At 44.5% G+C, this 14,619-nt stretch overlaps 1 protein-coding gene and 1 non-coding gene across 3 annotated transcripts in view; one reads left to right on the forward strand and one right to left on the reverse strand.

Moving 5' to 3' along the window:
- The window catches only part of kif26ba (kinesin family member 26Ba), a 319,220-nt gene that overhangs the window by 64,371 nt on the left and 240,230 nt on the right, over window positions 1-14,619 (reverse strand). For both annotated transcript variants that reach the window (XM_048601408.1, XM_048601409.1), the window contains 2 exons: window positions 3,972-4,178; window positions 488-581 (listed from right to left, as the gene is read on the reverse strand). In XM_048601408.1, coding sequence (XP_048457365.1) covers window positions 488-581; window positions 3,972-4,178 — 301 coding nt within the window. The remainder of the gene's footprint in view (window positions 1-487; window positions 582-3,971; window positions 4,179-14,619) is intronic.
- On the forward strand, window positions 5,967-6,048 carry trnal-aag. Its single transcript has one exon. It is a non-coding gene; the product is annotated as a tRNA-Leu (tRNA).

Raw genomic sequence — 14,619 nt, forward strand, 5'->3', positions numbered from 1 at the left:
GGGTTGGTGGGAGTGGGGGGGTCGGGTGGGAGTGGAGTGGAAGTAGGGGTGAGATAAGAGTAGGGTGGGGTTGGATGGGGCGTGGGTTGGGGTAAGGTGGGGATGGTGTGTGTGGTGGGGTGGGAGTGGGGGTGGGATAGGTGTGGGGTCAGGGTGGAATAGGGGCGTAGGTTGGGGTAAGGTCGGGGTGGTGTATGTGGTGAGTTGGGAGAGAGTGGGTATGAGGTAGGTGTGGGGTCAGGGTGGAATGGGGGTGGGGTGGGGGTAAGGTGGGGGTGGTGTGTGCGTGGTGGGGTGGGAGTGGGGGTGGGGTGGGCGTGAGGTGGGAGTGGGGTTGGGGTGGGAGTGGGGGGTGAGATGGGGGTGAGGTTGGAGTGGTGTTGGGGTGGGAGTGGCTCCTCGTTTCAGCTCAGTGGGAGAGACACCATTGACAGGCTTACACTTCCCAAAGTCAGATAACCTGCCAGAACCATGACCTGTTACTCACCCAACTTGGTATGTCCGAAACAGAACACACAGCCATCAGCACCATTCACCACCGACTGGATAACCTCTGCTACCGTTCCTGCACACACCTCAGCCTTTTGTGGAAAATAAAACATGGAGCAGTTATACAGAACATAGAGCACAGACACAGGACATTCAGCCCACTGATCTATACTGTACCCTTCTCCCTCTTTAATTCTCAAGAATCCCTTAAAATCTATGCTCATTTTGGGATTTCTGTAACAACGGGCCCAGATCAAGGTCAAATACAAACAGCAAAGCAAACACATGGTAACCCGAATGTGTGGTGCAGGATGGTGCATCCAAGGACACTGAAGGGAGTGAGAGTTGGAGATTGTAGAGATGCTGGCCATAATGTTCCAATCTCCCACAGACTCAGGGGTGAAGCCCGCACACACTGGAGAATTGGCAAGGGGCACAACCTTGCTTAGAAAGGGATGTAAGGATAATTCAAGCAACTTGAGGCCAATCAGCTTAACTTTGGTCATGTAAAAATCTCTAGAAACAAGAAATAGCACAAACACTGATGAATCAAGGAGAGCTAGCAAGGATTTCTTGAGTGAAAATCACGCTTTTAAGTGACCTGCTGGAATTTTCTGATGAAGTAACCACAGGGGTTGACAAAGGCAAGTACATGGACACAACAGACTTGTGAGAAAAATCAAACATGGATACAAAATTGGTTGAGTGGTAGCAAAGAGAGAGTAATGGTTAATGGATGTTTTTCGGGGTGGTGGAAGGTGTGTACTAGAAATGGGCAATGGGACCCTTGTTTTTCCTGATGTATGTTAACCATCTAGACCTTGGGATATTGAGCACAACTTCAAAGTTTACACCTGACACCAAAGTTAGAAACATTGTGAACTGTGAGAACAGTGCAGAACTTCAAAAGGTCATTTACAAGTTGGTGGAGTTGGCGGGTGAGGTTCAATACGGAGAAATGTGAAGCAATTGATTTTGGAAGGAAGAACATGAAGAAACAGCATAAAATAAAGACCGCAATTCTAAAAGGGGTGCAGGAGTAGAGAGACCAGGATGAATGCGTGCATAAGTTGTTAAAGGTGGCAGGCAGATTGAGAGAGCTGAAATTAAAGCATGCAGTACCCTGAGCCTTATTAATAGGGGCAAAGAGTTCAAGACCAAGGAATTTGTTCAAAACTGCGTAGCATTAGTTTGGTCTCAGCTGTGTCCAGTTCTGTGCACTGCATTTTAGGAAGGATGCAAAGGCATTGGAGAAAGTGCAGAAAAGATTCATGAAAATAATTCCAGGGAAGAGAAACTTCAATTATGAAGATAGGTTGGATAATCACAGAAACCCTACTGTGCAAAAAGAGGTTATTCAGCCCATCAGGTCTGTAATGACTGTCTAAAGAGCATCCCACCCAAACCTACTGCCTCCCACAACCACACATTTACTGTGGCTAATCCACTGGGATGCTCTTTAGACAGTCATTACAGACCTGATGGGCTGAATAGCCTCTTTTTGCACAGTACGGTTTCTGTGATTATCCTTTGGACTGTGGGAGGAAACCCAAGCACCCGGAAGAAACCCACACAGACACGGGGAGAATGTACACATGGACAATTACCTGAGGCTGGGATTGAACCCAGGTTCCTGGCACTGTGAGGCAGCAGTGCTAACCACTGTGCCACCTGAAAAGTAGGGTCTGGATTTCTTGGAGAAGGTCAAGAGGTGATTGGACAGAGGTATTCAAAATCAGGAGGAGTATGGGCAGAGTAGATGGGGAGAAACTGTTCCCACTTGTAAAATGGATTGAGAATGAGATAGTGTTTAAAAATCATTAAATCATTGATTAAATCAATCAATCATTAAATCAATGATTAAAATCATTGGCAAAAAATGGATGAGTCGCATGAGGCAAACAAAATCAGAGTGAATAGCTAAGGTCTTGAATGCACTGATGGGGAGTGTAGTGTAGGCAAGCTGTGTTCAACTGAGCCATTGAAAAGGGTTCTAAATGTTTATCTGAAGGGGAAGAATGTGCAGGATCACAGAGTGATGGTGGTGTGGGATGGCCCAAAGTGAGACATTCATTTACAGATGGGCCAAATGGTCTCCATCTAACAACTCTGTAATCCCTACCATCTAAAATCGGACATCGATAGGTTTTTGCTCTTCAAGGGCTCAGGTGTTGAGCAAATTCAAGATTGAAAATTATTAGTTTTCCCAACACTGAAGGAATTAGGGATGAGGAGAAAGGTGGGATAGTGGAGTTGACCCCAGAGGATAAATCATGATGTTACTGATGGTGCAGTATGCCTGACAGAGTGTGTAATCCACTCCTGCTCCTATTGTTCTTGGTCTTGTAAAGGAGCTGAGACCAGTGGATGGAGCTAAGGCACAAATTAGGCATGATCTCATTGAACAGTGTCAGAGGGTCATCGAGTTACACAACAATGAAACAGACCCTTTGGCCCAACTCTTCTCTACTGACCAGATATCTTAAACAGATCTAGTCTCATTTGCTGGCATTTGGCCCATATCCCTCTAAACCCTTCCTATTCATATACCCATTCAGTGCCTTTTAAATGTTGTAATTGTACCAGCCTCCAATACTTCCTCTGGCAGCTCATTCCATACATACACCACCCTCTGTGTGAAAAAGTTACCCTTCAGGTCCCTTTTATATCTTTCCCCTCTCACCTTAAACCTGTGCCCTCTGGTTTTGGACTCCCCAACCCTGAGAAAAAGACCTTGGATATTCACCTTATTTATGCTCCTCATGATTTTATTAGCCTCTATAATGTCACTCCCCAGCTTCCTACCCTCCAGGGAAAATAGCCCCAGCCTAATCAACCTCTCCCTATGGCTCAAACCCTCCAATCCCAGCAACACCTTTGTAAATCTTTCCTGAAACCTTGCATATTTAACAACATTTTTCCTATAGCAGGGTAGGGCAGAATTGAATGTCGTGTTCCAAAAGTGGCCTAACCAATGTCCTGTACAGCTGCAACAATGACATGCCAACTTCTATACTCAGTGCATTGACCAAAGAAGGCAAGTGTGCCAAACGCCTTCTTCACCACCCTGTATACCCGTGACTCAATTTTTAAGGAACAATGAACCTATATCCCTTTGTTCAGGAATATGCCCCAGGGCTCTACCTTTAAGTGTATAAGTCCTGCCCTGATGTGCCTTAACAAAATGCAGCACCTCACATTTATATAAATTAAATTCCATCTGTCACTCCTCAGCCCATTAGACCATCTGATCAAGGTCGAGGAATAGTCTCAGGAGGGAGCCACTAAATGGTCTACTCTCTCTCTAAAGAAACAGACAAAAGAAATACCTAGCCAAGTTTCAGAGACCTTGATGTGCAGTATAATAAACATTCAACGATCTAAGACTTCAGAAGATACAGTTAATTGTCTCATACTTGGAATGGGCTGTCGAGGCTACTGTGGTATTTACACCCTAATGGTTACAGAAGATTGTGACTGACCTGCGATGTATCTTGTGGGAAGACAGCGTCGAAAGCAAACATCTTTGGTGGCACCAGGCCCCCTCTCTTCTGTGAAGAGTTCTGGAGCCCATTCACCGGTGGGTCGTACAGTGTGATCTGCTTTTTGCGGGGGTCGACTTTAAAGAAGCAGCTGGATTCTGACGTGTCCCCAACTGATGCTGAGCAGATCCGCAACATGACCTTCACCTATTGGGCGAAAAATAGTGGAGAATAACAGTACAAAAACACTCCTGTTGACCTTTGAAGGATGGCCTTCTCTTTCACCTTTTTAAGACATTTTAATAAAACACCACATTCATTTTACACAATGTGCTGATTCCTCACCAAATTTACCACATAACAGTTAGCGCTGCTAACATTTCTAGAATCTTCAGGAATTCAATTCTAGGCATACATCAATCAGCAATATCCAAGGAGACATATCACGTGGGCATTAACAAAACTACCGACATCACTTTCTTTGATCACTCGTACCACACAAATGCCAGGGAATGATCACCCCAATGAGAGGGAATCTATCTAACTTGACATTCAATGGCATTACCAATAGTGAATCCCCCAACATCAGCATCCTGGGGTTTAACCATTGACCAGAAATTCAACTGTAAATAACAGTAGGTCAGAGGCTAGGAATCCTGCAGCAAGTAACTCACCTCCTGACTCTTCAAAGCTTGTCCATGTATAAGGCACAAGTCAGAGTGTGATGGAATACTCCCCACTTGCCTGGATAAGTGGAGCTCCAACAACACTCAAGAAGCCTGACACCATTCAGCTTGGTTGACGCCACATCCACAAACATCCATTCTCTCCACCAATGACGCTGTGGTTGCAGTGTGCACCATCTACAAGATGCACTGCCCTGAAATTCAGCAAGTTGCCTGAGATGGTACTTTCCATGCCCAGACCACTACCACCCAGGACAGATATCTAATAACGATGAGTCACACTACAGAAGGGCTTGGTGAGGTGGTGTGATGAGAACATCCACTCTCTCAACTGGCCATTGACTTCAGAAAGATGGGAGAAGAGCACATCCCCGTATACATCAACGGAACTGATGTTGAGAGGATGGACAGCATCAAGTTCCTTGGAGTGACAAGAACCGACGACCTGTCCTGGACTTCCCATGTAGAAACGACAGTCAGGAAGGCACAAACACACCTCTTCTTCCTCAGGCGGCTCAGGAAATTTGGCATGTCCAGAAGGACCCTCACCAACTTCTACAGATGCACCATTGAAAGCATACTGTCCAGGTGCGTAACGGCCTGGTACGGCAACTGCTCTGCCCAGGACCGTAAGAAACTACAGAAGGTTGTGTGCACAGTCCAGACCATCACGGAAGCCAACTCCCCATCCTTGGGCTCTATTTACATGGCTCGCTGTCGCAGAAAGGCGGCCAACATCATCAAAGACCCATCACACCCTGGTAATGATCTTTTACATCCTCTTCTATTGGGCAGAAGATACAGAAAGTTGAACACACGCACGGGCAGCTGTTATCAGACTGTTGAAAGGACTCTGTAGCCTCAAACAATGCTGATCTTGCTAATGTTGATCTCGCCTAGCGCACGCCCTGTGCAATGTAACATGTATGCCTCTGTCTAAGTCTTTTTGATCTGCTTGTTCTTGCTTACTATGATCTGCCTGTACTGCTCCTAAACAAAGTTTTTCACTGTACTTCAGTACATGTGACAATGAATCAATCATCTGAAGAACAAAGGCAGCAGATACATGGGTACACCGTCACCTGCAAATTCCCTTCCAAGCCACTCATTATCCTAACATAAATATATCACTGTTCCTTCACTGTCCCCTGGTAAAGAACCTGAATTCCTTCCCTAATAGCACCTTAGGGGTATCTATATCAAATAGACTGCAGTGGTTCAGGAAGGCAGCTACCCAGCATCTTCTTAAGGGCAGTTAGGGCTCATCAGCAACACTTATGTCCCATGAACAAATAAACAAAAACTGTCAGGTAGTGTGGCTGAGCGGTCTAAGGCGCTGGATTAAGGCTCCAGTCTCTGAGGAGGCGTGGGTTCGAGTCCCACCACTGCCAATTGTTTAAAAAAACTCGCACCTCCATCTCCTACCTACCAACCTCATCCTGTCCGTCCTCCCTGGACTGACCTATTCCCTACCTACACTCACCTTTCCTGGCTCCATCTTCGACCTGTTTGTTTCCTCTCTTCTATCCGCCTCCCACTCTCTCCCTATTTATTTCAAAACCCCCTTCCCCTCCCCCTTTTCTGATGAAGGGTCTAGGCCCGAAACGTCAGCCTCTCTGCTCCTATGATGCTGCTTGGCCTGCTGTGTTCATCCAGCCCTGCACCTTGTTGTAACAAAAACTGTATAGTTGTTTGCACCATTAGTTAAAAATCTATGCATCTTCACTTGAGAAATTTCTATTTGTAATAAATTTGCTCTTTCATGTGTTCATAAAGGAATCTGTCTGCATTTTCCGATACTGAGCTAGGCACGATCTGATATTTATATAATTGACAATAAGTATCACCTTTTTTTAAAATCCAAACTCTGTTCTGTTCAGAGAGAGTCGGCCTGAGGAAATGAACCCTCGTAGCCCAGTTGTAACAATTTTTTTAAAAAAAGACATCCGCTGCAATACATCGGATTATAAAGAGCCTCTAAATCTTCTGCAAGTCCCCTCGGAAGTCAGCTTTATTGGTGCTATCCAGGCAGGGACAAATAGAGAACATCAGGAGAGCTAAGATGCCCCGAGAGAAAGGGCACAGTGAAATGCCGTGAAATGAAGCAGTGACCAGAAAGGGGGCTCTGAAGGCCCCGATATTTAATACTTCCCAAGCTCAGTGGAAAGACTGGACCAAGAACTGAAGGCAATAGATTAAAAAAAATGCCTCTTCGTGCTTGGCATCCTGACCACCCTTTTCCTTCTTTCAGACATTTCTCTACTAAGCTATTGTCATTAAATAGCTTTTAAAAGAAACCACTTTTAGTTAAAAAGGCTGCTCATGCCTTTAGCCCTGGTCAACAACGCCAACTTGTATCTCTTCCTATTAAATATAAAAGGACTCTTGTTTTTCTTTTATTCATGGACTGGGACCATTTTCTCTTCGGTAATAAATCATTAGTGTGTCTGTAATGCTAACGATTTAGGAAAGTTTTTACACAATGTTAAACCCAAGTACTTGCTGCGTGCTTTCCCTAGAAGTGGGGAGACTTTGAGGTATCCTAATTGAAACTGGGGCAATTTGCCAAGATCAAAGTCAATCCAGACAAATGATTCACTGCAGAAAGCCACACGGATACTGAGTTACATGTTTAGGAGTTAAAACTTTAGGAGTTTGGAAGTGAAACGCATTCAGAGCCAAAGGGTCACAGAAGCAGACAAGAAGGTAGCAGAAAAGGCCACTGAAGTGAAGGAAATAAATGGGTCGGAGGAGTAATTAAACATGCTTCTTTGGAAAGAGACGGGCTTGAGCATAATGTGTGAAGTGTCTCCACAGCAGAGGTCTGTGACAGCTTTGTTGAGGCCTAACAACCATTTCCTGTTCTTAAAAATCTTGATGTTCCCACCCACTGCCAAGTTTCCACTCACTTTTCATCTAAAGGTTCTAAGAAGTGACTGGTTTGCTGCAGATCTCAGCTCCCTCTCCCACTTAATAACCTCCACGTACAGTCAGCCAGATAACACGACTTCCCCAAAAATTAATCATTTGCCAGGAGTTTACATTAGCTACCTCGGCCCAGCAAACGCTATCTGCAATACATATTCATGAACACTTCACATAACTGCATGATTATTCTTAACACAATGTACCTGTCTGATGTAATGAATATAACAATATGATCTCCTGAATATAATATATCTGCATGGTATACTATGTTTCATATAATTAATGCAGCTGTATGCTACACTTAACTTAATGTACCTGTCTGATATACTGAAAGTATCTGTACTGCATACTTAAAATAGTTGTGTAATATACTTTGGTACAGTTTTCTTAAAACATGAAATCCCCCACCCACCCCCTTTATCTCTCCATGGCCAGCTCAACAGCATAGAAACAGACCTTTCGGCCCAACTTGTTCATGCCGACCAGGTTTCCTAAACTGAACTAGTCCCATTTGCCATCCTTTTGCCTTTAACCCTCTAAACCTTTCCTATCCATGTACCAGTCCACCAAATGTCTTTTAAATGTTGTAATTGTACCCACCTCAACCACTTCCTCTGGCAGCTCGTTCCATACATGCACCACTTTCTGTGTGAAAAAATTGCCCCTCAGGTCCCTTTTAAACCTTTCTCCCCCTCACCTTAAACCAATGCTCTCTAGCTTTGGACTCCTCTACCCTGGGGAAAAGACCTTGGCCACTCACCCTACCAACACCCCTCATGACCTTATACACCTCTATAATGTCAGCCCTCAGCATCCTACGCTCCAGGGACAGAGGTCCCAGCCTCTCCTTATAACCTAGACACTCCAATCTTGGTAACAACCTTGTAAATCTTTTTTGTACTCTTTCCAATTTAATAACAGCCTTCCTATAGGAGGGCAACTTGAATTGTACACAGTACTCCAAATGTGACCTTACCAATATCTCGAACAGCCGTAACATGACATCTCAACTCCTGTACTCAATGCTCTGATTGATAAAGGCAAGTGTGCCAAATGCCTTCATCATGACCCTGTCTACCTGTGACTACACCTTCAAGGAATTATGTTCCTACACCCCTAGGTCTCTGTTTGACAGCACTCCCCATGGGCCTACCATGAACTGTGTAAATCCTGCCCTGGTTTGCCTTACCAAAATGAAATACCTTGCACTTATCTCCATTAAATTCCATCTGCCATTCCTTGACCCACTGGCCCAGTTGATCAAGATCCTGTTGCAACCTTAGATAACCTTCTTCACTGTCCACCAGCAATTTTGCTGTTATCCACAAACTTACTAACCATGTCTCCTATATTTTCATCCAAATCCCTTATATAAATGACAAACACAGTGGACCCAGCACTGATCCTTGCGGCACACTGCTGGTCTCAGGCCTCCAGTTCTGAACAACGGCCCTCTACCACCACCTTCTGTCACCTCTCATCAAGCCAATTTTGCATCCAATTGGCTAGCTCTCCCTGGAACCCATTTGATCTAACCTTACTAACCAGTCTACCATGCGGAATCTTGTTGAAGGCTTTGCTAGACAACATTTACTGCTCTGCCTTCACCTATCTTTTTGGTCACCTCTTTAAAAAAAATCAATCAAGTACACCCCGATCTAGAATACCTTTTCTGAACATCTCTATGGCAAGACTAACACATGCTTAATCACAGGCAGCTATTGTTGAACAAACCCTCCATACCCTTTCCCAACAGAAAGGGCAGCAGCGTGGATATATAATAAAATGCTCAGATCTTGCATATGACGCTTCCTCCTCACTGAAAAAAATCAAATTATCCATTAAAATGTAAAATGCTATGGGCATGTAAGTTCCAAAAAAAATCATCTGACAAAGCCGACATTGTCAATGTCTGAAAATTTAACAGGTCGGGTTGTAAACTTGTTCTTAACGTAATGACAAATGATCCATACGTGGCCGATACGGTCAGAGTATTTTTCCTTAACACCATATGTGTTTAACAAAAATATAATCTTTTGACAGGAAATAATGGAAAGAACAACCTTTTTCTTCTTATTCCTGCATACCTCCAAGTAATTTATATCGCTTCTTTCTCTTTCTGGCTGGGTGCCTTTTTCTATTTCCGTGAACTTGATTCTCCTCTTCCATCATCTATGACTGTGCCAACCCTGAACTTTGACGCGATTACCAACTCCAAATAAGGGTTTGTGACTGTGCCATTGATTTAGTTCAACCAAAGATACTGACTTGCTTGGGTCTCCAGGTGTATTCTGTGATACTGGAACCTGTCAATTTCCTTGTGACTTTCACTTTCTCCTCAACTTTCACTTTGGACTGTCGAAGGAGATTGGACTACAGGTGGTATGTCATTCTCTCCCTGGCCAGATTTCCTCTTTCACTCAAAGGACGGACAGGTCATTGTTGGAGACTCTCTTCGATCTTCATTGGATATGTGAATGCATCAAGTTTCTTTAAAACAATTCCAATCACATACTTCTCGCTATCAACATGGTAGCTTTTCACAATGATCTACTGTCCAGCACCAAGCTCTCTGCCTTTCATGACTCATCTTCAATTTGTCTGGCTTTTCTCTTACTTTTCTATTGACGTCAAACCTAAGGCCTAAAACCTTGACTTGGGGCCACGTTTAAGCACAAACCTGTAACTCAAGCAACCTGTTGTTGAGGTTAATTAATGGCAACCCAAGGGCTACTTTCTGCACCATTGCTGCTTGGGCTTTTGGCAGGAAAGGTAGGGGACTTGCCTCCGTTACAGCCTTCCTATTCAGATCGTAGAGCCCCCAAACTCCACCTCCAAATCCTCAGATACCTCACTTCCTCTGCTTTGCCCACCCTGCCTGCAGTTCCAGGGGTGGTCACTGCTCCCAGTGATGGTCCTGCAACCAAATAGCTGCTGGTCAACCGACTGGCTGACAGCTTTTGGGAGGCCATGCTTCCTCTTCAAAAAATGTGTCGCATCAGGATAATTAGTGCCGCACCAGGCTCTAAATCAATGCGAGGCCACAGGACTGAGGAAGGGATTGAAGTATACACTTGCTTCTGTAACCATCTTGTCACCTGCTCATAGATGTAACATTCAAACGTTGAAGGAGTGGAAACAGAGATGGGCAAGGCAAAGTTAGGGAGGGAGTTCTGAAGGACACAGGCAAAGAGGATTAGCTTCTGACTTTCAAGTGCAACGACTGAGGCTGAGTAAGCAGTGAATCTGAGGGCGAACATTTCGACATGCCATAAGTGAAGTTTACACATTCATCTGGCCTACATGTGACTCCAGACCCACTACAATGTGGTGGACTCTTAACTGCTCTCTGAGCCGTTAGGGATGGGCAATAAATGCTGCCTAGCCAGCAACGCCCTCATCCCAGGAGTGAATTTAAAAAAAAAGGATTTTGGAAATTCCCAGGCGTTGATAAAAATGTAACAAACAGGAGAGAGACTGAGAGCCTGCCACTCCAGTGGTGTAATCGGTCAGTGTGCAGTACTTATATGATAGTGTAGAGGCACGTGCAATGCCGAGCTTGTGAGTTCAAGCCTCACCTGGAGCAGTTTTAATTTGTAAAATAAAAGTGTACAAAATGATCTGAGGTATAGATAGAGTGGATAGCCAGCAATTTTTTCCTAGGGTGGATGTAGCTATTATGAGGGGGCATACTTTTAAAGTGAGTGGAGGTAGATATCGGGGAGACGTCAGAGGTAGGTTCTTTACTCAGAGAGTGGTCGGGGCGTGGAATGCATTGCCAGAGAGGGTAGTGGAGTCGGCCTCATTAGGGGCATTTAAGCGGCTATTAGATAGGCATATGGATGATAGTATGAGGTAGGGTTGGAGGTTAGATAGGCCTTAGGTTTAGGGTAAAAGTTTGGCACAACATCGTGGGCCGAAGGACCTGTACTGTGTTGTACTGTTCTATGTTCTATGTCCTATGAAACTGTGGGCCAATCACTCTAACATCCAACATTGGGAGAATGTTGAAATCCAGCATTAAGGAACCAGTAGCAGGGCATTTATAAAATCATAAATCAGGCAGAGTCAACATGGTTTTGTGTAAGAAAATATTGGTGTGTTCTTTGAGGATACAACTAGCAGGGTGGATAAAGGGGAACAAGTAGATGTGGTGCATCTGATTTTTTTTTTGAAAGGCATTCAATAAGGCATCGCATAAAAGGTTATGACCCAAAATAAGAGCTCATAGTGTTGAGGGAATTCCCAACCACAGAGAGCAGTTGAGGCTGGATCACAGAACATATTCAAGGCTGTACTGCCGTTTTTCAGCTACAAGGGAGTTAAGAGTTGCAGTCAGGAAAGTGAAGCTGAGGCCATAATCAGGTCAGCAAAGGTCCTATTAAATAGTGATTGAATAGTGCAGCAGACTCAAAGGGCTGAATGGCTTGCTACTGCTCCTATCTCTTATGTTTTTGAGCCAGCATCAGTGAAGGAACAGCAATATAGTCAGGATGATGTGTGACCTCGAGGGGAACTTGCAGTTGGTGACATTCCCATGTATCCGGTGCGCTTGTCCTTCTAGATGCTAGATGTCGTGGGATTGGTCGGTGCTACTAAGGAGCCTTGCTGAGTCGCTACGATGCATCTTGTAAATGGTAAAATCTTGGGCCGCAATGCATTAGTGATGGAGGGAGTGAATGTTAAATTTTGTAGATATGGTGCCCATCAAGCAGGCTGCTTTGTCCTGGATGGTGTTGGAGCTGGTGCGTGGGGAATATTCCATCGCACTCCTGACTTGTGCCTTGTAGATGCTGGACAGGCTTTGGGGAGTGGAGAGGTGAGTTAATTTGTTTCTAATTGATCGCACAGTTAAGATGGGAGATACATCCACCTACTCAAGTACAGAGCTGAAAATTTTTAGTGAACAATATATATTTACTGATGTTTAAATTTTAATTAGTCAGAAACATACCCTTAACAGAGTCAATTTGGTGAAACATCTGTAAGAATGAGAAGCACAGGAGCTGCAACACACAATGGGAAATTTTGTTCTGTATAGCTGTTATTTAAAGTTACTATTTGATAGCAAAACTGCCTCCAATTTCAGTACCACAAAATGTCTGCCACAGAAAACTGTGGAACATGCCATTAACTGGTGATTATGTGTTAAGGAATTGAGCAATTTGTCTCTTTCAGAGAATGTCAGCTCACTAGCCGATTATTTTACCCAAAAAGGACGTCGTAGGTCATACAGTTTGGACCAATGGAACAGTAAACAAGCTGGGATATGTCAGGACAAGGCAATGTTTTAATTGCTCCGTCAGCCATGATAGCATAATCCTTGCAATCTAACAGTCAGTACTTCCCAAACGTGACCCCATTTTAATACTTCACTTAGTGTGTCCCAGAGTGAAAACTGAGGGAAAGGGGAGGCAGAGCAGAGGAGGGTTAGGGGCACTTCAAACAGCTAAGACACTGACCATTTCTCGGGTTCCCTTGGAGTTTCAGAGCTCATCGGATTAGGCCTAGCACGTGGACAAAATGAAACAATCCAGCAGCCATTTCCCTGGACGATCAAATAATTGGAGACTCCACTCCACAGCTGCCATTAGAGCTGGAGACCCCAACGGCTTTTCCTGTGACCTCACTGTGGAGCTGGGTCACTACCCATCGTTTTGGAATACACGTTGTGTGTGGGACACAGCCGTGTCTGTAGGAGCCCATGTTGTGAAAGAGTTGTTAACAACTCTTGGCACAGAGATTGACCCTGGAATTTCCTGCCATCTGGTGAACACTCAGTGACTACAGCAGCTCTTCAAAACATACATCTCTTTGTGACTAATCTGAATGATGGACCAGAAACAAAGACCAACCACAAGCAGCATTCCTTTTTTCCTGGCTGGCATGTTTCCAATGAATGCTTTATTTACCGCTTTGCTGAAGTGTTCTGAGACATCCCCTCCGCTGAATCTAAGGAATGTGGTCCATTCAAGCTACAGCAGGGTCACCTTCACAACTTAGCTCAATGTGCACCCTATAAATGATATATCAAGGCCGAAAGTTACAGTGCAAATAAAAACACCTCCTTGATCATGGAATGGGATAGGCTTTGAAGTGTAAATGATTCCATCCCTGACCTGACCCAAGGCTGAATTCTTGAGAACATTCTGAAGATGTATGTTGGACTCAAAACATTCACTGTTTCTCCTCTCTCCACAGTTGCTGCCAGGCCTGTTGAATTTCTCCAGCATTACCATGTTTGAGACAGGAAGTATGGACCCACTGGGTGAAGTCTTCATCAGACTCATGTGGTGCCCCCACAGTCAAATAGCATGTTGAATGGCACCCACTACCAAATCAGCTCTGATGTACAGCCCACGGATTCGCAGCCCAAAACAGCAATTAGGCCCAAGAGGAAGCTTAATGCAGGTGCTAAACAGTGGCAACGTCGCACATAAATCGTGCCTTGGAAACATTAGCAGGACCATGTGGACAGTATACAAGAGTGGGATGAACTGGACAGGCTCTTTCAGCTCAGTGGACTGAATGGCCTCTTCGATGTTACCATTACTCTACGACATTGCAGCTCTCTAGTGTGGAGTGAAGATAACTGAAAAACAGACATTTCACACGTCATTCATCACCTTTTCAACACAATGTCTTTACAGCACTCAATATTCCCGATAGGCATCGTGTTTAGTCTAAGTACAAAACCCAGTTTTCCTCTTTCATATCTGACCACCGTGCACACAATGTTAGGTTGTCTCCTTTTCCTCAGTAGGTCTTTCCCTTTGGGATGACAACTGTTGTCCATGTGGTCATCTGCAGGTTTTGCTTCAGGATTACTAATGTCAGCTCATCTCAGCTGTTACAGACAGCGAGTCAGTGGTCTCTACAGCTCCCTGCGCTACTCTGCTCATCGATCAATCCCAGGCTGCTCCCATCTGGACACAGAGAGGAGTGACACAGCTGCCCATTCAGCCTTCGCACAACTCTATCAATCCATTAGCAATTAAGTGGCTGTGGAAACAAGCTTATTGAAGGTTAATGAA

This window comes from Rhincodon typus, chromosome 9 (genome assembly GCF_021869965.1).
Source record: "Rhincodon typus isolate 14 chromosome 9, sRhiTyp1.1, whole genome shotgun sequence".
In the NCBI taxonomy this organism is placed as follows: Eukaryota; Metazoa; Chordata; class Chondrichthyes; order Orectolobiformes; family Rhincodontidae; genus Rhincodon; species Rhincodon typus.